The 26,126-nt window shown below is 58.3% G+C and overlaps 1 protein-coding gene and 2 long non-coding RNA genes across 5 annotated transcripts; 1 reads left to right on the top strand and 2 right to left on the bottom strand.

Annotated features, from left to right (window-relative positions):
• Positions 1-348: 348 nt before the first annotated feature.
• Positions 349-1,730, bottom strand: LOC129631955 (uncharacterized). 2 transcript variants are annotated; one of them, XR_008704244.1, is made up of 3 exons: positions 1,639-1,730; positions 1,350-1,519; positions 349-704 (listed from the first exon to the last, which is right to left on the bottom strand). It is a non-coding gene; the product is annotated as an uncharacterized LOC129631955 (long non-coding RNA). The 2 variants fall into 2 exon arrangements; XR_008704243.1 differs by lacking the exon at positions 1,639-1,730 and having other exon boundaries at positions 1,350-1,587.
• A 5,906-nt stretch (positions 1,731-7,636) lies between these two features.
• On the bottom strand, positions 7,637-21,445 carry LOC129631971 (uncharacterized). The gene is made up of 5 exons (XR_008704246.1): positions 21,076-21,445; positions 13,697-13,930; positions 10,553-10,773; positions 9,189-9,292; positions 7,637-8,351 (listed from the first exon to the last, which is right to left on the bottom strand). It is a non-coding gene; the product is annotated as an uncharacterized LOC129631971 (long non-coding RNA).
• Positions 8,361-26,092, top strand: APC2 (APC regulator of WNT signaling pathway 2). Of its 2 annotated transcripts, none has more exons than XM_055553345.1 (14): positions 8,361-9,019; positions 9,170-9,260; positions 9,352-9,532; positions 10,344-10,452; positions 10,576-10,692; positions 11,278-11,355; positions 11,511-11,609; positions 12,097-12,487; positions 13,280-13,375; positions 15,881-16,020; positions 16,363-16,440; positions 16,581-16,697; positions 17,008-17,222; positions 21,177-26,092. In XM_055553345.1, exons 1-14 carry the CDS (start codon positions 8,879-8,881, stop codon positions 26,083-26,085), a joined length of 6,762 nt encoding a protein of 2,253 aa, XP_055409320.1. In that variant the 5' UTR covers positions 8,361-8,878; the 3' UTR covers positions 26,086-26,092. The 2 variants fall into 2 exon arrangements, with proteins under 2 accessions (XP_055409320.1, XP_055409330.1); XM_055553355.1 differs by having other exon boundaries at positions 10,579-10,692.
• Positions 26,093-26,126: the final 34 nt, after the last annotated feature.

Raw genomic sequence — 26,126 nt, forward strand, 5'->3', positions numbered from 1 at the left:
GCTATACGGGCCAAGTTCACTTCCGGCTCCTCTGTCCATCAGATTTTCCAGGCAAGGATACTAGAGTGGATTGCCATTTCCTTCTCCAGGGGCTCCTCCCAACCCTGGGATGGAACCTGGGTCTCCTGCACTACAGGCAGATTTTTTACCGACTGAGCTACAAGGGAAGCCCCATATAGAGGGGTACCTTAGAGCAAATTTGCCCCTTTTTGGAGAGGAGTTTTTTGACCCTGAACTTGTACAAGTACAGTTTTGGAGCCTCCAGGCCCCTGCAGGTGCAAAATGCGGGTACCAAGACTGTGAGCCCCTCCACCCTGCTGGGTGAAGAGGCCCTGGTAGAAGTGGTGATGGGTGTGGTGTCGGGGTGGGCAAGCATTGCCATCTGGCTTTGTAAATAACAACTACACGTGTGATAGGGGACAATGCAGATTAGTACCGCAAGGGGAACACCTTTTCCTACGCGGCTAGTGGTGCGCGCAGCAGCAGCCAGGTGGCGCCCCACTCCGGGAGAACTTCTGGAGGTCCAGGGGGCGGGGCAGGAGTCCTTGTAGACTCGGATGGCCTCTCTCCGGTCCGCTGGCTCAGGCCACGCCACGCTCGTGGTTTGTCCCGTCTCCTGAACATATCCTATTGGTTCCGTACCCCAACCCTGCGGGCCATCTGCACCATCTCAAAGGCGGTTCCGTCGCTCGACCCTCGGCTCCCTGTCGGTCAGAGTTAGCTGCCTTCAGAACTGCTTCCCCAGCGCCCCACTGCTACTACCCTGGCCGTCAACCTAAATGCGTATCATCCTCCTGGAACCTCCCCAGGTTCCAGAAGAATGCCTAGGGTCCTCCGTGGTCCATGAAGTCCCTCTTCCCCGCTGCTCCTCATCCTCTCCTGACTAGCTCCCCTCTCCCAGCCTTCCCGCGGGCTCCGCTCTCCGCCCGACGCCCTTCCTGCAGATTCCCAGCACCTGCTTAATGAGGCCAGCCCTCAGCATCCTGGCCACAGCAGCGCCCCTTACTCTACTTCCAGGAGTACACTAGGACCGATTGTTCTCTACTTGCCAAAACTTAACAGAGCTCGCGATAACGTCCCCTCCACCACCCTCACCATTCTCCCTTCTCCACCATCCTTCCCCAACTTCCCCTTATCTGGTACCCCCGCAGTCCTCCGTCTCCCAGCGCCACTCATGGCCGTTTTACCTGAAGACACCAGAGGGCGCCTATGAGCCGCGGGCAGGGGCGCGTTCCTGCTCTGACCACTGCCCTGGGGGCTTGCGCGGCCTCACCCGCCCCTCCCCCTCATCCCCCTCAGCTCCAGCTCCCTCTCTTTGTTTTGGTTGTTCCACCTGCCCGGATGCTTACCCTTTGGGTCTCCACTCAAGTGCACTTTCTAGCAGCCCCTCAGCTCCCGGGCTGTTTCCTCCTTGGCACCCTCCTCTACCAGCATGTTCTCTTGTTGACTGTCGGCCCCTCTCCACCCAGTGTCAGCTTCCCACAGACGGGTTTTCACTGCTTTGTTTCATGCACAGGGCCTAGCACACAGTAGGTGCTTAATAAGTATTTGGTGAATTACTGAAACCTTGTTTACTTGTGGTGTCGTCACACCAGTTCCCCACCCCGCCCCGGCCCTTGCCCAGCGTCCAACTCAGACCTCGCAGCCAATGTTTGCTGAATGACTAATGAACGGAACGCGCGGCCCGGCCTCTGCGGGGACACCTTCCAAGCGAAGGGAGGCACCAACCCCGTGCGTACGAGATCTCCATCCGTGAGACCACTCCTACCCCCGGCCCACTTCCCAACGCCGGACTTCCTCCGCAGCTTCCGCGAGAGCTCCTCCCCCAACTCGCCCCCCCGGAGCCCCTCCCGACCTCTAGGGTTCCCCAACCCCGTCAGACCCCCGCCCCTCCCCCCTCCTCCGCTCACGCTGGTCCCCGCCCCCACCTCCCTCCCTCCGGATCTCACACCACCCCTCCCAAGTCCTCAGCCCTCGAGACCCCCGCAGCCCGCGCGAGTCCTCCAGGCCTCCCCTCTTTAGCTCCCTCGGCTTTAGACACCCCCTCCTGCCTGGATGTGTGACCCCGCTCCGCCCCTTGCTCCGCGCAGGCGCAGACGCCCTGGTCCGCTCCTCCCACCCCACCCCCAGCGGTCGAGGGGCGGGGCGCGGGCTGGTGGAGGTGGCCACAGCTCCATGGGGCTCCTGGGGCTGCTGAGCCTGCTGCACTCGGCCTTCTTTGGGGACCAGGTAGGCCGCGGGGGTCCAGGTCTAATGGGTGGGGTCTGGCCGTGGGCGCGGCTGGGGCGCGTAGAGCCGCAGCCGGGAATGCAGTGAGGACCGTGAGGACTGTGGTCGTGGCATCAGGAGGCGCCGGGGCACGCGCAGTGAATCTTCGCGGGTCTGGGGTCTTGCGCGATCGCTGTGGAGACCGTTGCCAGGGAAACCGCCTCAGGTCGTTCGCAGGGCTAGGAGCCCCTCCCCCGCGCCGCAGTCAACCTCCCCCCACTCCCGGGTTTGCGCAAGCGCGGTCACTCGTGCCCAGCCTAAAGCCTCTAAGAAAGACTCCCTCCAGACCCCTCCTCATCGAACGGATCAGGAGACTGGAGGGAGAGGGAGGCTGCGGCGGGGGCGAGCTGTGCCGAAGCTCGTCTAGCACAGGCGGGTAGAGGGACATGCCACGCCCCGTGCCTTTCCAGGCCTCAGTTTCCCCCTCTGGACGCCGAGCGTATGACTAACTAACATCACCCACGCTGATGTTAATACTAATGTCCATCCCACCGGGCCCGAGCGCTTTGCTACCTCTGACATCCGAATCCTGGAGCCATCATCCCCTCCTTAGGAGGAAACTGAGGCTGGGGGATGCAGCGGGGAGCCCGCAAGGTCATGCCTAGAGCTGGGGTGGAGCCTGAGCCCGGAGCGGATACGCCCGCATGTGACACAGCCAGGAGGCCGGCGGGAGCTATCCATGGTGCTGACGGGCCGCGCGCCCGGCCCCTCCACTCCCGGGAAACTGAGGCCCAGAACCGCGGTCAGGTGACCGGGATTCGGGGACGCGGCCTGGCCCGGCCGGCTCCACCCCTCTCCCACCTCCAGTGGCATTTTCTCCTCACTTGTCAGGGCCCTGTTCAGTCACCCAGCCTGAGCCCATCTCTGTGGTCTCATGACCATCTGGTGTCTTCCTGTTCCCATGCCCCCATGATCCAGCTCCTAGTCGGGGGCCGCTTCTGGTTCCGTCTCCAGCCCCTGACACAGCTGAGGCTCAGTAGGGGAGGGCAGAGAATCAAGGGGGCAGAGATGCTCGAGGTCAGGCTCAGAAGGCCCAAGAGTGAATGGACCAAGTGCTGGGGTGGGGGTGGGGAGAAGACAGCCCTGTGCACTAGGAGGTGCAGATGATAGCAGGGATGGAGACTGGGAGGGGACCCCCCACAGACCTGGGCACTGCTTCTCAGCACCTCCCAAGACTGAGCCTGGGGTTCTGGGAGCCTCTGAGGGTTACGAAGGCTCCTGTGGTTATAGAATTTCCAGTGATGCCACATTCTGGCTGTGCCTCAGAGATTTACAGGGTCAAGTCTTGGGCGATGTCAGGGACATGATGTTCCAGAGGCTTGGGGACAAGGGCATTTTGCCTTGGGGTCTCAGCCCTCAATACTTCGGCCACCTGATGCAGAGAGCTGACTCACTGGCAAAGACCCTGATGCTTTGGAAGTTTGACGGCAAAATGAAAAGGGGGAGGCAGAGGATGAGATGGCTGGAGGGCATCACTGAGTCAATGGACATAAGTTTGAACAAACTCCAGGAGACAGGGAAGGACAGGGAAGTCTGGCGTGCTGCAGTCCATGGGGTCGCAAAGAGGCAGACATGACTTAGTAACTGAACAACAATCTAGCCCTCATGTGCTCTAGCCTTCCAGGTCAAAGACACACCCAGAGTGGTGAGAAATGCCCAGGGAGGATCTACTGGGACTCCTGCATGAATTTAGGCAACCTGCTCCCTGCCCTGAGCCTCAGTTTGCCCCGTGTATGAAGATAGGACTAGTCACTGGACCCTCCAAGTCCCTGCCAGCTCTAATGTTCTGGCTGAGGACAGTGCTATCTGAAACTGGGTGGGGGAGCTAAGACTTCATCCCATGGGGGTGGGGGCAGTGATTCTCCAACCCACCTCCCAGTGAACAAAGTGAGAAACTGAGGCCAGAGAGAGACGTGCCCAAGGTTGTACAGGGGAGTCAAGGTGGAGCTGAAGCCGAGGCCCTGGGCTCTGTTCTCTCCCCACCCTAACTCAGCCCCAGGACTCCTCTATGGGGACTGCCCTTGCTCTAAAGGCCTCATCATTTTCCTGGTCCAGCCCCACCACCCTCTGTCCTCTGTGGCCCCACCAGAAGCCTGTATGCCTCGAGTGGGCTTTGATCTTCTCTGGTTCCAGGCATCGGACCTGCTGTTTCCTCAGCCTGGAAGACTTTTCCCTTCCTTGATCCCATGCCCAATTCTGATTCATTCTGAAGGGGCCCAGCACCCATGTCCTCTTCTCAGTGCAGCCTTCCCAGCCTCTGGAAGGACTTCTTCTGCCCGCTGCACCCCCCTTTGAGCCCTGTAGGCTGGGGACAGCAATGTTCAGCTCTAGAGCCTCTGGGACAGTCAAGGTCTGTGTCCTCTCAGGGCCCTCAGCATTGTCGTCCCAGGATGGGGCACACGGGGCCTCCTGCAACTCACCCAACAGGAAACAACGTGGTCCTTGTGTCCTTGGCTGCCCCTCCTGTCCCGGCCTTCCTCGCACCAGCCCTTGCAAGGGCTGCAGCCACCTTCCCATTTTACAGAGAGAAATGGGAGGGTCTCCAGGTGAATGATGGTTTGCTCTGGTCCCCCAGCCAGGAGAAGACGTAGGCAGGTCCTAAAGCTGTGTCTTGTGGCCCTAGTGCTTCCTTCATAGCTTTGGGCACCAGGCAGCCTGAGCCGCAGCTACAGATTCGGCTTCTGGGTATCAAACCCTCAAGTGGCCCCCAGGGACTCATTGAGGATCTGATACAGCTGGGGATGGGTACTTTGGGGACCCCAGACCTACCCCTCCTCTGGCTTCCCTTATGCAAGGCTGAATTGTGGATTCCACCTGGGACAGAGTCAGAGAGATTCAGAGAAAGCCAGGGATAGAGGAATGTGGGGAGGGACATGGAGTCACGGAGGCGCTGACACACTCTGGCAAGGAAGCGGGGAGAAATGCAGGGTCCCAGGTGCATGCCTGCCCATCCCCCAGCTCACCTCCCTATGCTAGTCAGCACCCTGGAGATCCTCCAGCTGTGTCCCCAGCCCTGGCCTGCCCTGACCCATCGGAACAAGGCCAGGCTGGATCCGTGGGGAAGGGCTTCCTGCCCCACCGTCCCTGGGCTGCCCTCCCTCCACCCTGAGATTCTGATGTAACACCCAGGACTGGATGCTTTACTCTCAGATTCTTCAGATTCAGCCACTTCTAAGAGCAGGTTCTAAGAGGCCATTTCACCCCGAAATGGAGTGGAGGACAAGAGGTCATGGTCATTGGGGCGTTCCCTTTCCTTAGAGGGGTTCACCCACACACATACACACACCCCCTGAACCCTAGCGAAGGCCCGACACCCCGCTGCCAGAGGCGGTCCCCGCCCCGGGCCGCCATTGGCTGTTGCCATGGCACCAGCCATCTTCCCGAGCCGTCATTGGCCGCCGCGCCTGCATCCATCCCGCATCCTCCCCCGCTCGCGGTGGTCTCGCCCATAGCCCTGAGCGGCGGCGCAGCCTGGCGAGGCCCAGACCGGGCTTTGTCCGCCCTGGAGCCCCCTGCCAGACCCGCCGAAATCCCGGAGCCCTGGAGCCTGGGCCCCGCGGCCGCCCCAGCCCTGGAAGACTGGGAGCTTGAGAGGGGCTGGCGTAGCTGCGCGGAGGGAGGAAGACCCAAGCTCACAGCACCGCACCGCAGCCAGCCCAACCCCAATGAAATAGAGTAAGCGGACGCCTTCCTTGGGTGGAGGGCAGGGAGGGCAGCCTTCGCCTCGCCAGGAGTCTCCATCCTTTTCTCTCTGCCTTGCTTGTAAATACACAATGTGGAGACTCCATTTCTTCAGGGTGGAGCCAGAGGAGAAACTGTGTCCCAGGGAGCTGGACGTCTGCGTCGCTGCAGCTGGTCCCATGCAAACACCCACTCACAGGTTTCAACACCCAGGCCTCCCAGAGCCTGCGGGCTGGCCAGTGTGCCTAGGGGGATGCTGCTGCGTCCCTCTGGGTGTCAGCTGAATCAGAGGAAATGCGGCCCCTTGCTGCTCATTCAGACAACTCCCCCCCCCCCCCAGCTGTAGGTCCTTTCTTATTGGTGATGGAGATGTCTGATGCAGTTCCGCGAGGCAGCCTGGGATGAAGGGCAGGCAGGAGGGCTTCCAGGAGGAGGCTGCACTGTGAGGGATGGCAGGAGTCAGGAGAGGTGTTCTGGGCAGGAGAACTGCATGTGTCAAGGCCTGGGGTGGGGGGAGAAAGAGCTGCCAGTGGCAGTGACGTGGGGCCTCTATAAAGGAGTCATAGCGTATGCTGAAGGCCCCAGGGAGCCCTGGAGGCATTGGCGCAGGGGAGAAATGGAGTCCAGCCTGTGATTTTCCAAGTTCCCTCTGACTGTGAAAAGTGGATCGTGGGAGGCCAGGAGGGGCTGGTGAGGCTGCCCTGAGAGGGTCCCTCCAGGGCAGAGCTTGAGGTGGGTGATGGGAGTGTGGGGTTAGAGACCCAGGTTGGAATGAGAGGGGGGAGCCCGGGGGGTGGCCCAGCTGCCAAGTTCAGTCTGATGGGGACACAGCATTAACTACTGGGTGTGAGGGGGGTGAAAGGTCTGAAGTTCCACTGGGCCATTCCAGAAGAGCTCATGAGGGCAGCCTGGGGAGGGGGCTGCAAGCAGGGCCTGGGTTTGAGGAATGGGAGGATTATGCCTGGGACTACTGCTCCCCCCTGGGTGGGCACGTGTGGTGGCCTCTGCCAGGACACAGGGCCCCCGCTGGACCCCAGGGGTCTCACTGCAACTCCAGTCCATCCTGATGCCCAGCTGGGGCCCCTGGCTGAGTCATAGGCAGGAATCAGTACTTCGATGGAAGGGGAGGCTGTGGTCTTCGGGCACCAGTCTCCCCCACCTGGCATGCTGTCTCCTGTAGGACTGTCCTGTCTGCCTGTCACTTGTGGTTTGCTCCATGACAGCCATCCCACCTGGCCCTCTAGTATCCCACAAGACAGGCCTGGCAGATCGAGTTCTCTCCATTTGTCAGATGTGCAAACTGAGGCCTGCAGAGAGGGCGGGGCTGGTATACCTCCAGCACTGCCTGGACTTGTGAGCACTTGCAGGGCAGTGTCTGAGTTCCATGCATGCCTGGTGCATCCCCCTTGGCTCAGCTTCTCTCTCTGGGAACAGTCTAAGGGTGGTCACTGAGACTCTAGGCTCAGGACTGTGACAAGGTGTCAGATGGCAGAGCCAGGCATGCAGTAGATCCTCTGAGTGATTAGAAAGGACTGACTCCATGTCATGCCTGGGGCCAAGCCCCTGCACCGCTACTCCAGACTCAGCTGTGCCCTTGGGATCCCTAGGGTGAGGGGGTCTCCTTGGTGAGGGAGAGAGAGGAGAATGAGTGAAAAAGCGAATGAATGGGTGCGGCCAGGTGGGGGAGGGGGAGGGGAGGGGGCAGGTGCGCCGCCCCCCCTGCCGTGGGCAGGGGTGGCTGACTGATTGACTTGGGGAGGGGCTCCTAGGGAGGAGGTGGCAGAGGAGATGGGCTGCCATTGGTGTGCCTCAGACAAAGGCGGAGGGAGGGGGCATGGGCTGATGGGAAGGGAACAAAGAGGGAAGGGGGGCTGGTGGTGGGATTGCACCGTCAGGAGGGCCAAGCTGAGGGAGGAGGCACTGGCCAGCTGGACAGACGGAGGAGGTTGGGCCGAGTGAGGAAGGACAGCCAGACACACAAAGAAGCAAGCACCGGTGGCCATGTGCTGGGGATGGGGCAGGAGGCCCCTGGGGCCAGAGGGGCTAGCAGTGGGCTGACCGGAGGGGCACCGGGCCCAGCAGGGAGGTACTCTGGATCCAACCGCTGCTTGAATGGGTGTGGGGGCTGCAGGTGTCCAAGTTCCAGACCCCTAGGTGACCCCCGTGGTTCTGGGTCTCTCTAACTGTACAGTTGCCAGGGTTCCACCATCAGCTTGTCCACCACTTTCTTAGAACCTTCATGGCATTCTTATTGTCCATCATCTGGACCAGCCGGCAGTCTGTCCACCCAGCCTCTGGGCAGTTGTGCTCATTCAGGAGAGGGTCTTGGTTTATCATCTGTCTGTCTGTCTGTCTCTGGCTGTGTGTCTGTGAGCCTGGTGGCACTGGGCTGGAAAGCCCACCTGCAAGTTTAAATTGTCAGATTGGGGACTACCTCAGTGGTCCAGGGGTTGAGACATATGGCCTTGAATGCAGGGGGTGTGGGTTCAATCCCCAGTTGAGAAACTAAGGTCCCACGTGTCATGGATGTGGCCAAAAATTAATAATAATAATAAAATTAAATTGTCAGGCCATCTGTCTGTCTAGTTGGCTGTCCGTTTGTGTGTCCAGAAGCCCCCACAGTGAGGGCCAGCATCTGTCTGTGTGTCTTGTCTATTGGTCACTTTGTCTGTCTGAAAACCTGTCCAATGGCTCTGTCCTTCTGTCTCCTGTTGTCCCTGCCTGCTTGTGTCTGTCACTCCATCTGCCAGGTGGTCTGTCCCCCAGACTCCCTGGGCCAGCACCATCCTGCCTGCAACATTCAGCTACCCTGCCTGAGACCCACCCAGGGCTGGGTGGGAGGGCCAGAACCTAGGTCAGAGGCTGCACCCTCCCCAGACCCTTGGATGATCCCTCTCTCCCGTGGCCCCAGGCACTGCAGGCGCTGAAGATGACGAGCTCAGTGGCAGCCTATGAGCAGCTGGTGCGGCAGGTGGAGGCCTTGAAGGCCGAGAACAGTCACCTGCGGCAGGAGCTTCGGGATAATTCAAGCCACCTGTCCAAGCTGGAGACAGAGACGTCGGGAATGAAGGTGTGAGGCGAGGCGAGGCAAGACGAGGCCTCAGCCTGCGGCGCAGGGACAAACAAGGCATGGGTGGGCAGGACAAGGGCATCTAACAGATGGCCAGACCCGGAGCTCCCAGGCCTCACCGACCGCTGTCTTTCCTGCCTCCATTTTCAGGTGGTCCTGCAGCACTTACAGGGCAAGCTGGAGCAGGAGGCCCGTGTGTTGGTGTCCTCCGGGCAGACTGAGGTGCTGGAACAGCTGAAAGGTGAGGCACTGACCTGGGACTTCCTCTGAATACTGCAGGGAGGGGAGGAAGGGAGAGGTGCTTATCTTCACCTCTCTCCATGCCCACCCAGCCCTGCAGATGGACATCACCAGCCTGTATAACCTCAAGTTCCAGCCCCCAGCTCTGGCCCCTGAACCCACTACCCGGACCCCTGAGGGAAGCCCGGTGCACAGCTCTGGGCCCTCCAAGGAGAACTTTGGGGAGCTGAGCCGGGCCACCATTCGGCTCCTAGAGGAACTGGACCGGGAACGGTGAGATGGGGGGGATCTCCACCCACCTTGTGAGCCCTCCTGCCCCCACCCCACCCCACCCACTGTCCCCAGGGGGCTGGTACCTCAGCCCCCTTCCCTGGCCCAACTGACCTCAACCGGAGGACAAAGAGGAGGGGGGTGTTCCTGCTGAGGGGAAGACTCCTGGGAGACGTCCCCAGGGGTCCCGGACACACAGGCATTGCCAGGGACAGGGCTGTGTCCGGTGCCAGGGTTCAGAGTCAGGCCTGGAGCCAGGGGGACTCAAGGCAATCTTTATGGAGAAAGGGCTGCTGCCCAAGAAACCTGGGCCTGAGGCCAGGAGGAGGCAGGGTCTGGGTGCCTAGCTCAGCTGGGTCATGTAGGGTCAGGTAGAACAGCTCTGGAGCAGGCTGGAGTTAACTCTATGCTTTGCTGTCTGACCTCAAGCAGGAACCCTAGCCCCTGCTAGCCTCAGACTTCTGCCCTGTAGAATGGGAATAACAGTGTCTCTGCACAAGTCATGAAGAAGTCAGAGCCTCAAGTTTACCCTGTGTAGGCTAGAAGGCGATTATCCAGTATTGGAGAGGTGTTAACCTCCTCAGAGCCTTTCTCCGAGGATCACAGTCTACAAATGAGTTGCCTTTTTAACTTTCAATTAATTTCTGCACCCCATCCCCATCCCAGTCCCGGGAGTGCTATGGGCACTGAGATTTTGCCACACTGACTTTTTTAACATGACACCCAAGAAGTAATCATTAATATCAGGGTAGACAGCACATAAGCCTCGGCTCCCGCCCTGAGAGCCTGCGCCCACCGACCTGCCCTTCCCCAGGTGTTTCCTGTTGAATGAGATTGAGAAGGAGGAAAAGGAGAAGCTCTGGTATTACTCGCAGTTGCAGGGGCTATCTAAGCGCTTGGATGAACTCCCGCACGTGGAGACGGTGAGCTCCCTGGGTTGCCCCGGGGTCGACAGGGCCCCGCCTATGGCGGGAGGCATAGAGCGGAGGTGGAGGCCTCTCCCTCCCCCGGGAGCCCCCTCACCGGGGCTCGTCCGCTCCTCCCAGCAGTTCTCAATGCAGATGGATCTGATCCGGCAGCAGCTGGAATTCGAGGCCCAACACATCCGCTCGCTGATGGAGGAGCGCTTCGGCACCTCGGACGAGATGGTGCAGCGGGCGCAGGTACGACGCGGGCGGGGCAGTGGGCGAATCAGAGCGCAGATCTTGTGGGAGGAGTCTGGGCTAGTGGGCGGGGTTATATACCTGCGGGCGAATCAGAGAGCAGAGGCTCCTGTGGGTGGGGCCTGTCGCAGGTGGCCGAGCCACAGCTAGAGCGGGTTGTGAACAGAGCCAGAGGGGGCTTAGGCCGGACCCAGCACAGAGGGCAGAGTCCCCGGCCGATGGGGACGGGGCCGACAGTGCGAGGAACTGAGTCTGAACAAGACTTGGGCGTTGCCAGTCAAATGGCGGGACCAAGTCAGAAAGTTGAGTGTGTCTGGTGGGCAGCTAGGGGTCTAAGTTTTGAGCGGGTCCAGAGTCCGGGGTTAAGGGTTGGACCTTGGGTGGGGCCAGGAAGTGAGTGGAGTCAAGTAACTGGGTGGGGTTTAGAGTGGGAGAGCCACATTAAGAAGAAGCCCAGGGTCAGAGCCCAGGGTGGGGCTTTGACAGTGGGTGGGACCGATTTGAGCTGAGGGTGGGGCCATATTGGGACGTGGGCGGAGTCGGGACGGGTCAGGATTTGCACAGCGTGCATTTTCTCCCACTCAGATCCGTGCTTCCCGCCTGGAGCAGATCGACAAGGAACTGCTGTCCGCGCAGGACCGAGTGCAGCAGACCGAGCCCCAGGTACCAGGGGGGCAGAGCTAGGGCCCTAGTGGATGATGACAGCCAAGGCATTAAGGGGACCCCCATGGCCCTGCCCCCACTACGTTGTCATGGCAGCCTGAGAGCTTTGTATGGTGCCCCTGGGCGGAAACTGCAGGCCTGGCGCTCTCCCACAGGCCTTGCTGGCAGTGAAGTCGATGCCCATGGACGAGGACGCTGAGAATGAGGTCCCCACGCACCCTGAGGATGGTGCCCCTCAGCCAGGCAACAGTAAGGTGAGGGGAGTCCAAGTCGGGGGATGCTCACAGGCGGGGTGGAGGGATGGCGGCGGCTTGGTTGGGATACATAATGAAGTGGGGCCTGCACCCCTACTGCATTTGAAGGCCCTTCCTCTCCAGGCGGCTATAAAGCTTATCCAGGTGTGGGAGGGTCGCCCTGAGTTGGAGTGCTTGGTGAGGCTGGGTTGTAGTCTGGAGCCTGGCGTGGGTGTAGCTACCTGTCCTGTAAATTTGGAGGGCATGCTAGACTTAAGAGTACCCGTGATACCTGTGGGGTGGGCCTTTGGCCCTCACGGACTGGGGGCGTCTCTGCAGTAGCATGTATGTGTGCTGTTCTCTGGGAGGATGCAGGGTGAGGGTCTTAGGGTGAGCGAGGGCTAACATGATGGGACTCCCTTGTTTAAGGGGAGTCCCCAGAAGCTGGGGGACTGTCCCTGGCTGGGGAGTGCAGGCTCCCCACCCTGACATCTCCTGCCTCTCACAGGTGGAGGTGGTCTTCTGGCTCCTGTCCATGCTGGCAACGCGGGACCAGGAGGACACGGCGCGGACGCTGCTCGCCATGTCCAGCTCACCCGAAAGCTGCGTGGCCATGCGCCGCTCAGGCTGTCTGCCGCTGCTGCTGCAGATCCTGCACGGCACCGAGGCCGGGGCTGGGGGTCGCAATGGGACCCCCGGGGCTCCGGGAGCCAAGGACGCGCGCATGCGTGCCAACGCAGCGCTGCACAATATTGTCTTCTCTCAGCCCGACCAGGGGCTGGCACGCAAGGAGATGCGCGTGTTACATGTGCTGGAGCAGATCCGCGCCTACTGCGAGACCTGCTGGGACTGGCTGCAGGCCCGGGATGGCGGGCCTGAGGGCGGTGGCACTGGTGCTGGTGAGTGTGCATCCTGGGCTCCCCGAGGGGCAGGGCAGCACCCTGTGGTGTCAGGGGCCTCTGGCTTCTCCTGGGCACCTGCTTTGTGCCTGGTGCTGGCTGAGGTCTCATGGGAACCTGTGAAGATAGACTGGTGAAGGGACAACCAGGAACAACCCAGGCCGCGGGGTAGATATTCAAGAAACCATGGATTGTAGGCAACCCTCCAAACGTGAGTGCGGAGTTTGAGATTCCTAGCTTTGGTGGCGGAGAAGGCAATGGCACCCCACTCCAGTACTCTTGCCTGGAAAATCCCATGGATGGAGGAGCCTGGTGGGCTGCTGTCCATGGGGTCAGTGCTAAGAGTCGGACACGACTGAGCGACTTCACTTTCACTTTTCACTTTAATTCATTGGAGAAGGAAATGGCAATCCACTCCAGTGTTCTTGCCTGGAGAATCCCAGGGACAGGGGAGCCTGGTGGGCTACTGTCTATGGGGTCGCATAGAGTTGGACACGACTGAAGCAACTTAGCAGCAGCAGCAGCAGCAGCTTTTGTGGCTGATTGCAAAGTTAATATCCAATGCTGAGCACCAGGCTGAGTGAGGCAGGTCGCTCCTTGTTCACTTTAGAGGTTCTGTAAAGGAGGCCCCTCTGCTCCAGGAGTGACTCCCACAAGCCCAGCGCACAGCACTTTCAAAACCTCTGTGGTTTTGGCAGGCCTGCAGAGTGCAGACCACAGGGAGGGGCGGGGACCCACCAGGTCACATCTCCGGGAGTGGGAGGGCTCTGACCATGGTCTTCGTGCCCACAGCGCCAGTGCCCATCGAGCCACAGATCTGTCAGGCCACCTGTGCCGTGATGAAGCTGTCCTTCGACGAGGAATACCGCCGCGCTATGAATGAGCTGGGTGAGTGTCCCTCATCAACCTCCACCTCTGATCTGGTCCAAGGTCTCCAGGCCTCCTCCAGTGCAGGGCAGGCTCTGGGCCCTAGTGGTTCTGGGACTCAGACAACGGGGGCAGGGCAGGGAAAGTCAGGAGCTGAGGTGGATTGAACCTACCAGTAGTCAGGGCAGGGCGACCCTGTGAAATTTTAGGTTTGGGAATATTACATCTTTTTCCTAACGAAGGTCATTTGAAATGTTGGAAACAGAAATACCAAGGGTGCAAATGACATTCATCTGCTCTGTTTTACTCTAATTAATACAAAATAAGGCACATACTTCTCACCTGGCAGGTGGTTGGAGCACTCAGAAGTTCCCTAAGGTCTCACATGGTCCGACATCGCGGGTGAGGGGCGGGGGAGCAGCTGGGCGCAGCCTTTCTAGGGCAGGGTGGGGGGCATCTGGAGCAGTGGCCACTTTACAAGAGCGCACAGCTCTTGAGGCTTTCCTCTCTTGGCTGTTCCACAGACCCCTGGGGGAGGGGGTCTGTGGAGGCCCTCCAGGAGGCCTGAAAGGTCACCTGTGTTGATGAAGTTAAGATACGATTTGCCTTTTCCCCTCTCGTGGGCATGGCGTGTTCAGTGCAATTTAACAGGCACGTAACAACTCTGAGGACCCCTGGGCTGTGTGTTCTGGGGTTATAAGATTTCTCCATTTTAATTTATAGCATGGTAAATATTTGTTATAGGAGTATAGTTGATTTATAATGTGTTGGTTTCAGGTGTAAATTGATTCAGTTATATATATATATTTTTATTCTTTTCCATTATGGCTTATCACAGGATATTGAATATAGTTCTCTGTGCCATAGAGTAGGACCTTGTTGTGCATCCATCCTGCACATAATAGCGTACATCTGCTAACCCCAGCCTCCCACTCTGTCCTTCCCCGTCAGCAACCACAAGTCTGTTCTCTGTGTCTGTGAGTCTGTTTGGTAGATAGGTTTATTTGTGTCATATTTTAGATTCCACATTAAGTAACATTATATGGCTTTTGTTGTTGTCTTTCACAGAAAATCTCTAGTTGCATCCATGTTGCTGCAAATGGCAATATTTTGTTCTTTTTTGTGGCTGAGTAATATTCCACTATATGTATATATGAGTTCCTGGGAGTGGATTTTTAAGATTAAGAAGCAAAAAGGCTTTGGATACCCTCCTTAACTTTGAATTATGTATCTCAACATTTTTTTCAAATTGTAGTAAATTATATATAACATAAAATTTACTGTTTTAACCATTTTTTAAAAAATTATTTTTATTGAAGGATAATTGTTTTACAATATTGTTGGTTTCTGCCAAATACTGCCATGTATGAATCAGTCATGGGTGTGTGTGTATATATATATATGTATGTCCCCTCCCTCTTGAACCTCCCTCCCACCTCCCACCATTCTAACCATTTTAAATCATATTTTTTCAAACTGAAACTCTGTCCCCATTAACCACTCACTCCCTCTCCCCCAGCGCTAGCCCCTGGCAACCAAGAGCCCACCCTGTGTGTGTGTGGATTGGCCTGTTCTAGATGTTTCCCATAAGTGGAATCACATCCTGTGTGTCCTGTGTCCGCTTCTCTCACTCAGCATCATGTTCTCAGGGTCCATCCACGTGGTAGTGAGTGTCAGGGCTTCTCTCCTTTTCAGGGCTGAGTGATGCTCCCGGGTGTGGAGGGACCATATTGTGTTTATCCATCATCTGGTGATGGGCACTTGGGTTTTGTCCATCTTCTGGGTATCGTGACTCATTCTGCTGTGTACACACATACAAAGGGTCACTTTGGAAGCTTGTGGGTTTGTGTTGCCAAGCCCCTCCCCAGGGTAGCCCCCACTGGTGTGCTCATGAGCAAAAGCGCTTCACAGCCCTGAGAAGGATCCCGTTGCTGAGCGAGGGGAAGGGCCATGTGTGTCTGGGTTCCTGCACCTTTTGACCATCACCCTCCACATTCATGAGAACCCTGTGTCCTAGTGAACAGAAGATCGTGTGTGTGGGCCATCAGCAATGGCTCCTGAACATATGCCATCTGGTCCGTCCTGGGGACGTGGCGGGGCACAGCCTTCCGCTCTGCCCTCAGTGGTTCTCCGTCTAATGGTTTTGAGGCTTCTTGTTTGGGAATTTGGGGGCCTTCCCTGAGGAAGTGACTCTTGAACAGAAGGGGACCCAGGGAACTGGGTGGACTGTGGGGAAGAGCACCTGGGCAGAGGGAATAGTGCATGCAAAGGCTCTGCAGTTGGACCAAGTGTGACTGGAAACTGAGGGTGGAAAGGAGGCAGGTGTGGAGGCACAGGGCACTGGGGGAAGGCCCAGCCTGCCAGCCAGCTATCTGGAGGAGGTGTCCTCAGAGGCGTGCTTCAAAAGTAGGTTTAAGGAGAGCAGATTGGGGGTGAGACAGAAGGGAGGGCGTATAGTCGAATAACCTGTGAGGCGGGATGGCTGGGGGCACCCGACCACCCTTGCGCTCCCGGGTCCCCCTACAGGTGGGCTGCAGGCAGTGGCGGAGTTACTGCAGGTTGACCATGAGATGCACAAGATGACCCGGGACCCTCTCAACCTGGCCCTGCGCCGATACGCTGGCATGACCCTCACCAACCTCACCTTCGGGGACGTCGCCAACAAGGTGCCTGGGTGGGCGGGTCGGCCTCACCCGGCCCGGAGCAGCGCTGAGCTGTGGGACAGGCGGGGAGACTGTGGCCCAGCTTCTCCCTCAACCAGCGTCCTCTTGACCACTCTGCCCTGTGGGCTCGGGGGCCTCTGGGCTGTGGATGGACGGCTGGGGGGAGGCCAGTGTTTGCATCTGCCTGAGCCTCAGGCTCACCTGAGCAATGAAGTGACTGCTCCCCTCCCTCCATGGTGGTGAAGATGGGGGTAGGGTTCAAGCTCCATCACATTGCAAGTGCTTGCTTAACACTCGCCCCACCTGTCCCCCCTATATGGCATGACTTCCCTGTGCCCCCCACAGGCTGCACTGTGCGCCCGCCGGGGCTGCATGGAGGCCATTGTGGCCCAGCTGGCATCTGAGAGTGAGGAGCTGCACCAGGTATCAGGAGGCTGTGGGAACACTGTGGGGCAGGAGGAGGTGGAGGGCATCCCCTGGGCTTTGCCATGTGCCAGCTGCTGCAGGCCTTAAGGGTGGGAGCCTGGCCCAGGCCCACCCTGCCTGCCCTGCCCCACCCCCAGGTCGTGTCTAGCATCCTGCGCAACCTGTCCTGGAGGGCTGACATCAACAGCAAGAAGGTGCTGAGGGAGGTGGGCAGCATGACTGCCCTGATGCAGTGCGTCCTGCGAGCCACCAAGGTGGGCATCGGGTGGGTGGCTGAGGGGCAGGGCAGCCAGGGCAGTCAGGAGGCCCTGGCTGCAGGTGATGAGTTCTCCACCTAGGGGGAAACCAAGTCAAACAACCCACTGCATGGTAATGGGCCCACACCTGGGGCTTCCAACATTGCCACTCAGAGAACCTGTCATGGCTGATTCCATTACTTGTTAGATAAATTTGAAAATGCATCTGGGTACCTTATGTGGGTGCCTCCGGGGAGAGGGCCTGGTGAGTGGGATGTGTCATCCCCCCCACATTGTTGACCCCCTGCCACTCCTGCACCGCACCCAGGAGTCCACCCTGAAGAGCGTGCTTAGCGCCCTGTGGAACCTCTCGGCGCACAGCACAGAGAACAAGGCGGCCATCTGCCAGGTGGATGGTGCCCTGGGCTTCCTGGTGAGCACACTGACTTACAAGTGCCAGAGCAACTCGCTAGCCATCATTGAGAGTGGTGGTGGCATCCTGCGCAACGTGTCCAGCCTCATCGCCACCCGCGAGGACTACAGGTCAGCTGGGGACAGGGGAAGGGGATGGCGGGGAAGGGAGTAGGGAATGCTGGGGTCAGAGGAAGGAGATGTGGGGGGCACTGGGGCGGGGCTTGGGGAAAGAAGTGGCCGGGGGAAGGAGAGGGGGTGCTGCGGGGTGGAGGAAGGAGGTGTAAGGGGCACTGGAGCAGGGCTGGAGGTAAAGAGGTGGGGGAAGGAGTGGGGGTACTGGGGTGGGGCTGGCAGCTCCCCCTCTGCAGTAAACTCCTGAGGGAGCCTTGCCTTCTCCTGCCAATGAGTCATCCAGATGACCCCCTAGGTGCTATTTTTAGTATAAATACATCCCCAATACTGCATGGGATATACTTGTACTACATTTTAAACTAGTTTTGTAGAAATAAACATAATATTCAAGTAATAATAATAATACTTGTTATTTATTAAAATGTTATTCACTATGTAATAAGTAACTTACTAGGTAACATTAACAATAAGCAATACTTCAATATGTGAACAGACATAACTTTTAAAAGTATATCCCAAACTCTGCATGTGATATACTTGTACTAAATTTTAAATTAACTCAGTAAAAATATACATAATTTTCTAAATAACAATAATACTTGCTCTTTATTAAAATATTTATTAATATTAAGTAAAACAATACCTATTCTTCATTAACATATTTATTTCCTACTATGTAACATATTGGATACTTATACTGAATTTTAAATGAATTTATTAAAATAAAAATGCATCATTTTCTAAACAGTAATAAAAACTTATTTATTAATATCACTTATTAATATTACTAATAAGTAATGCTTCTGATGTATGAAAGTACATAACTTTTAAAAAGTATATGTCTCAGTATATCCCAAATATTGCATGGGATATACCTGTGCTGAAGATTTTATTAGTTAAAACATTAAGAAACAACACTTAGATTTCTGTTTCCTTTTAATACTATGTGTGTGTGTGTGTGCTTAGTCACTTAGTTGTGTCTCACCCTCTAGGACCCCATGGACAGAGGAGCCTGGTGGGCTACAGTCCGTGGGATTTCCCAGGCAAGAATACTGGAGTGCATTGCCATTTCTTTGTCCAGGGTCCCAATCCAGAGGTTGAATCCACCTCTCCCATATTGGCAGGTGGATTCCTTACCACTAGCGCCACCTGGGAAGCCCCCAATACTATTTTCAGTATATCCCAAATATTACATGGGATAAGTAAGTGTGTTAGTCGCTCAGCTGTGTCTGACTCTTTGCAACCCCATGGAGTATAGACCTCCAGGCTCCTCTGTCCATGGAGTTTTCCAGGCAAGAATACTGGAGTGGGTTGCCATTCACGTCTCCAATTACATGGGATATACTTGTACTAACGATCTTACCCCAGTAGACAATTCCCTGGCGTGCAGTGGTTAGGACTTGGTGCTTTCATTACCAAGGGCCCGGGTTCAGTCATCCCTGGTGGGGGAAATAAGATCTTACAAGTCATGGAGTACACAGAAAAAAAAAAGTCTTATCAAGCAAAATAAAACATTTTATCTACTACTAATGCTATAATAAATAGAAACAAAGGCTCTAGTATAGGTATATAATGAGATATACTACACACTACTATATGTAAAATAACAAGGACCTACTGTATAGCACAGTGAATTCTACTCAATCTAGTAGATGCGAAAACAATCCAAGAAAGAATGTACAAAGGTCTAACAGAACCACTTTGCTGTACGTCTAAAACTAACAACATTGTAAGTCAACTATACTCCATTATAGAATAAAAATTTTAATAAAATGAGTTAACTAAATTTCATTTTAAATGAGTATTATTAATGAATTAATAGTACTGTTTGATCAGATCAGTCACTCACTCGTGTCCGACTCTTTGCGACCCCATGAATCGCAGCACGCCAGGCCTCCCTGTCCATCACCAACTCCCGGAGTTCACTCAGACTCACGTCCATCGAGTCAGTGATGCCATCCAGCCATCTCATCCTCTGTCGTCCCCTTCTCCTCCTGCCCCCAATCCCTCCCAGCATCAGAGTCTTTTCCAATAAGTCAACTCTTCGCATGAGGTGGCCAAAGTACTGGAGTTTCAGCTTTAGCATCATTCCTTCCAAAGAAATCCCAGGGCTGATCTTCAGAATGGACTGGTTGGATCTCCTTGCAGGCCAAGGGACTCTCAAGAGTCTTCTCCAACACCACAGTTCAAAAGCATCAATTCTTCGGCGCTCAGCCTTCTTCACAGTCCAACTCTCACATCCATACATGACCACAGGAAAAACCATAGCCTTGACTAGACGGACCTTTGTTGGCAAAGTAATGTCTCTGCTTTTGAATATGCTGTCAAGGTTGGTCATAACTTTTCTTCCAAGGAGTAAGCGTCTTTTAATTTCATGGCTGCAGTCACCATCTGCAGTGATTTTGGAGCCCCCCAAAATGAAGTCTGACACTGTTTCCCCATCTATTTCCCATGAAGTGGTGGGACCGGATGCCATGATCTTCGTTTTCTGAATGTTGAGCTTTAAGCCAACTTTGTCACTCTCCTCTTTCACTTTCATCAAGAGGCTTTTTAGTTCCTCTTCACTTTCTGCCACAAGGGTGGTGTCATCTGAATATCTGAGGTTATTGATATTTCTCCTGGCAATCTTGATTCCAGCTTGTGTTTCTTCCAGTCCAGCATTTCTCATGATGTACTCTGCATAGAAGTTAAATAAACAGGGTGACAATATACAGCCTTGATGTGCTCCTTTTCCTATTTGGAACCAGTCTGTTGTTCCATGTCCAGTTCTAACTGTTGCTTCTTGACATGCATACAAATTTCTCAAGAGGCAGATAGGTGGTCTGGTATTCCCATCTCTTTCAGAATTTTCCACAGTTTATTGTGATCCACACAGTCAAAGGCTTTGGCATAGTCAATAAAGCAGAAATAGATGTTTTTCTGGAACTCTCTTGCTTTTTCCATGATCCAGCAGATGTTGGCAATTTGATCTCTGGTTCCTCTGCCTTTTCTAAAACCAGCTTGAACATCAGGAAGTTCAGGGTTCACATATTGCTGAAGCCTGGCTTGGAGAATTTTGAGCATTACTTTACTAGCGTGTGAGGTAAGTGCAACTGTGCGGTCGTTTGAGCATTCTTTGGCATTGCCTTTCTTTGGGATTGGAATGAAAACTGACCTTTTCCAGTCCTGTGGCCACTGCTGAGTTTTCCAAATTTGCTGGCATATTGAGTGCAGCACTTTCACAGCATCATCTTTCAGGATTTGGAATAGCTCCACTGGAATTCCATCACCTCCACTAGCTTTGTTCGTAGTGATGCTTTCTAAGGCCCACTTGACTTCACATTCCAGGATGTCTGGCTCTAGGTCAGTGATCACACCATCGTGATTATCTGGGTCGTGAAGATCTTTTTTGTACAGTTCTTCTGTGTATTCTTGCCATCTCTTCTTAATATCTTCTGCTTCTGTTAGGTCCATACCATTTCTGTCCTGTATCGAGCTCATCTTTGCATGAAATGTTCCGTTGTTATCTCTGATTTTCTTGAAGAGATCCCTAGTCTTTCCCATTCTGTTGTTTTCCTCTATTTCTTTGCATTGATCGCTGAAGAAGGCTTTCTTATCTCTTCTTGCTATTCTTTGGAACTCTGAATTCAGATGTTTATATCTTTCCTTTTCTGCTTTGCTTTTCGCTTCTCCTTTTCACAGCTATTTATAAGGCCTCCCCAGACAGCCATTTTGCTTTTTTTGCATTTCTTTTCTATGTATTGTTTAATAGTTTGATACTAATAAAAGCTTTGGCACAAGTACATCCCATCCAATGTTTGGGATACACTTACACTACGAATTTAGCCCTGTTTTTGAAATTCAAAGTTACCTGGGCATCTTCTGTTTGGATTTGCCCCATCAGGCCGCGGAGGGTGGTGGGCGGTGTCCAGGTTGGGCGGGGCCTGACGCGCTCCGCCCCGCCTCCCGCAGGCAGGTGCTGCGAGACCACAATTGCCTGCAGACGCTGCTGCAGCACCTGACGTCGCACAGCCTGACCATAGTGAGCAACGCATGCGGCACGCTCTGGAACCTGTCGGCCCGCAGCCCCCGCGACCAGGAGCTGCTGTGGGACCTGGGCGCCGTGGGCATGCTGCGGAACCTGGTGCACTCCAAGCACAAAATGATCGCCATGGGCAGCGCCGCCGCGCTGCGCAACCTGCTGGCTCACCGGCCTGCCAAGTACCAGCCGGCGGCCACCGCGGTCTCCCCGGGCTCCTGCGCGCCCAGCCTGTACGTGCGCAAGCAGCGGGCGCTGGAGGCCGAGCTGGACACACGTCACCTGGCTCAGGCACTTGATCACCTGGAGAAGCAGGGCCTGCCGGAGGCCGAGACCGCCTGCAAGAAGCCCCTCCCGCCTCTGCGCCACCTGGACGGCCTTGCCCAGGACTACGCCTCTGACTCGGGCTGTTTTGACGACGACGATGCGCCCTCCCTGGCTGCTGCCGCCACTGCCGCAGAGCCCGCCAGCCCCGCAGTGCTCTCCCTCTTCCTGGGCAGCCCCTTCCTGCAAGGCCAGGCGCTGGCCCGAGCCCCGCCCACCCGCCGAGGAGGCCTGGAGGTGGAGAAGGAGGCCGGTGGACAGGCAGCCGTGGCAGCTAGGGCCAAGGCCAAGCTGGCGCTAGCGGTGGCACGCATCGACAGGCTGGTAGAGGACATCTCGGCCTTGCACACCTCATCTGACGACAGCTTCAGCCTCAGCTCCGGGGACCCTGGCCAGGAGGCCCCACGAGAAGGCCGTGCCCAATCCTGCTCACCTTGCAGGGGGCCTGAGGGGGGGCGGCGGGAAGCGGGCAGCAGCCGGGCTCACCCACTGCTGCGGCTCAAGGCAGCCCACGCCAGCCTTTCCAATGACAGTCTCAACAGCGGTAGCACCAGTGATGGGCACTGTCCTCGCGAACACTCGCGGCCCTGCTCGCTGGCTGCTCTGGCCGAGCACCGAGAGGGGCCCCCACGTGGTCAGGCGCGGCCCAGCCGGCTTGACCTCAACCTGCCTGGCGGCCAGGCTGAGCCTGAGGCCCGGGATGCCAAGGCCACAGATGCCCACGTGCGTACCATCAAGTTGTCGCCCACCTACCAGCACGTGCCGCTGCTGGAGGGCACCACCAGGGCGGGTGTGGGGTCCCTGGCCCCTGGGGCCCGGAAACAGGCCTGGCTGTCCACAGAAGGCCTGAGCAGTGTGCCTGAGAAGCTAGTGGTTGAGAAGGCACCCCTCTGCCTGTCCCGCTGCAGCTCGCTGTCCTCACTGTCCTCAGCTGGCCGCCCGGGGCCCAGTGAGGCTGGGGACCTAGACGAGAGCGACTCGTCCCTGGAGGGGCTGGAGGAGTCTGGCCCTGGTGAAACAGAGCTGGATGGGGCCTGGCGGGGCCCGGGGGCCGCCTCCCTGCCCATGGCCATCCCAGCGCCCCAGAGGGGTCAGGGCCTGGGGGTGGAGGATGCCACGCCGTCCAGCTCCTCTGAGAACTGCGTGCAGGAGACACCACTGGTGCTGAGCCGCTGCAGCTCAGTCAGTTCACTGGGCAGCTTCGAGAGCCCATCCATTGCCAGCTCCATCCCCAGTGACCCATGCAGCGGGCTGGGCAGCGGCACAGTCAGCCCCAGTGAGCTGCCTGATAGCCCCGGGCAAACCATGCCTCCGAGCCGCAGCAAGACACCTCCGCTGGCCCCAGCACCACCCGGTGAGCGGGAGGCCACCCAGTTCAGCCTGCAGTGGGAGAGTTACGTGAAGCGCTTCCTGGACATCGCTGACTGCCGGGAGCGCTGCCGGCTGCCCTCCGAGCTGGACGCAGGCAGCGTGCGTTTCACTGTGGAGAAGCCCGATGAGAACTTCTCGTGTGCCTCCAGCCTCAGCGCACTGGCCCTGCACGAGCTCTACGTGCAGAAAGACGTGGAGCTGCGGCTGCTGCCCCCTGCCTGCCCAGAGCGCGGCAGTGGGGGAGGCGGAGGCCCAGGGCACCGCCGACGGGACGAAGCCAGTGGCTGTCTGGAAGGGCCGGCGTCCACCGACCAGGAGCTGGAGCTGCTGCGCGAGTGCCTGGGTGGGGCCGTGCCTGCCCGGCTCCGCAAGGTGGCCTCAGCACTGGTGCCTGGCCGCCGCACGCTGCCCGTGCCAGTCTACATGCTGGTGCCTGCCCCGGCCCGTGAGGACGACTCCTGCACTGACTCAGCTGAGGGCACTCCAGTCAACTTCTCCAGCACCGCTTCCCTCAGCGACGAGACCCTGCAGGGACCCCCCAAGGATGGTGGGCATTTGGATGGGAAGAAGCCCGCGGGTCGTGCTGCCTCCACTAGGCAGTCTGCTGGGCAGCGGCACAGGGTGGGGGGCATGGGCCGGAGCACAGAGCAGCCCCGGGGGGCTGGCAGTGGCAGGGCAGGGCTGGAGCTGCCCCTCCGGCGGCCCCCGAGCACCTGCAGGGACACTGACAGCTCCCGCCCAGGCCGGGAGCATGGGGACGGGGCTCTGCAGTCTCTGTGCCTCACAACGCCCACCGAGGAGGCTGTGTATTGTTTCTATGGCAATGACTCGGATGAGGAGCCGGCCACAGCGGTGGCAGCAGCACCCCCACGGCGGGCATCTGCGATCCCCCGGGCGGTCAAGAGGGAGCGCCCGACTGGTGCCAGGAAGGAGGTGCAGGCTGTGCCCAAGGCTGCACCCAAGGCGGCACCGCCTGCCCGGGCCCAGCCCAGCCTCATTGCAGATGAGACACCACCGTGCTACTCCCTGAGCTCCTCCGCCAGCTCCCTCAGCGAACCTGAGCCCTCCGAGTGCATGGCCAGTCGGCCCCAGGTCCACAAGCCAGGGCTCACCAAGGACCTGGTCCCCAGGGGCAGGAAGAATGGCTGCCCCAGCCCGCGGGCCGAGGCGGAGCTGCTCCGGCGTTGCATAGGCTCAGCCTTGCCCAGGCGTCAGCCCCAGGTGCCCGGCCCAAGGCGCCGCCCACCCCGAGAGGCCCAGCCAAAGGAGCGTGCAGCAGAAGGGCCCCAGGAGCGCGGTGAGGAGGCGGCCAGCTCAGACCATGCCTCAGACCTGGACAGCATCGAGTGGCGTGCCATCCAGGAGGGTGCCAACTCTGTTGCCACATGGCTGCACCAGGCCGCAGCGGCGGCTGCCCGTGAGGCCTCCTCAGAGTCTGATTCCGTTCTGTCCTTTGCAACAGGGCAGTCTGTGGGTTCCACCCTGCAGCCCACCCTGCATAGGAAGGGGTGTCGGCCAAGGGAAGAGCACCAGCCGGGTGGTGCCCTGCGGCCAGAGAAACCAGAAGGGGCCCTCACCCAGCGCAGCAGCGGGCCGGAGAAGCCACGTGGCACTCAGAAGGCCCCAAATGGGGTGCCGGCGGTGCTCCGGGGACATACAGTGATCTACATGCCCACCCCGGCCACCCGGGCACAGCCCAGAGGTGCCCCTGGTTCCCGCATTGTGGCAAGAAAGATGGGAGCACCCAGCCCTGTGCAGCCGGCGGCCCCCACCAAAGCCCCCAACCCAGGGCAGCAGCGGTCTAGGAGCCTGCACCGGCCTGGCAAGATCTCAGAGCTGGCAACACTCAGCCCCCCACAGAGAAGTGCCACACCACCAGCCCGCCTTGCCAAGACCCCATCATCAAGTTCCTCTCAGACCTCACCGGCCTCCCAGCCTCTGCCCAGGAGGTCACCCCCTGCTGCCCAGCCTGCAGGGCCCCTGCCCGGCCCCAGGGCCTCCCCAGTGCCCAAGACTCCAGCAAGGGCCCTGCTGGCCAAACAGCACAAGACGCAGAAGTCACCCGTGAGGATCCCCTTCATGCAGAGGCCCGCCAGGCGGGGGCCGCCGCCCTTGGCTAGGGCAGCCCCGGAGCCAGGCCCCAGGGGCCGGGTGGGCGCAGAAGGCGGCTCTGCAGCCCGAGGGGGCCGCCTGGGCCTGGTGCGCATGGCCTCCGCCCGCTCCAGCGGCAGCGAATCCTCCGACCGCTCGGGTTTCCGGCGGCAGCTGACCTTTATCAAGGAGTCGCCGGGCCTGATGCGGCGCCGACGCTCGGAAATGTCCGCACCCGAAGCCACCAACCCGACCACCCAGGCTGCCTCACCCTGCCGCGGCCGGCCAGCACTACCCGCTGTCTTCCTCTGCTCCTCGCGCTGTGATGAGCTGCGGGCAGGCTCCCGGCAGGCCCCGGCCCCCCAGCGGGCCCACACGGCCCGGCCCCGCCCCAGCGAGCGGCAACCTCGGCGCACCAGCTCCGAGAGCCCGTCCCGCCTGCCCGTCCGCACGCCGGCCGCCGGGCCCGAGACGGTCAAGCGCTACGCCTCCCTGCCTCACATCAGCGTGGCCCGCAGACCGGATGCTACCAGCCCCGAACCTGCGGCGGATGCCACCCGCCGCAGCAGCGCAGGGGAGGCCGGGCCGCTGCCCAGGGTGGCCGCGCCGGGCACCACGTGGCGCCGCATCCGGGACGAGGACGTCCCGCACATCCTGCGGAGCACGCTGCCCGCCCGCGCCCTGCCGCTGCTGGGCTCCCCGCCGGAGGACGGCCCAGCCGGCCCACCACAGCGCAAGACCAGCGACGCCGTGGTCCAGACTGAAGACTTCGCGGCTGCGAAGACCAACTCCAGCACGTCCCCGAGCATGGAGAGCAGGGCGCCCCCCCAGGCCACGGCCGGCGGCCCCACCTCCCTTCTTGGCAGCGACGTGGACGGGCCGCCCGCCAAGGCGCCCGCACCCACCCCCTTCGTCCCCGCCAGCCGGCACGGCTCCCCCAGCCGCTCCGCCCGTGTCCCGCCTTTCAACTACGTGCCCAGCCCCATGGTGGCGGCCACCGCTGACTCCACCGTGGAGAAGGCCCCCACTCCGGTCCCCACCAGCCTCCTGGAATAGTGGCCGGGACTGGACTTCCAGAACATCTTCTCCTGGCCCAG

This window comes from Bubalus kerabau, chromosome 1 (assembly GCF_029407905.1).
Source record: "Bubalus kerabau isolate K-KA32 ecotype Philippines breed swamp buffalo chromosome 1, PCC_UOA_SB_1v2, whole genome shotgun sequence".
Lineage (NCBI taxonomy): Eukaryota > Metazoa > Chordata > Mammalia > Artiodactyla > Bovidae > Bubalus > Bubalus kerabau.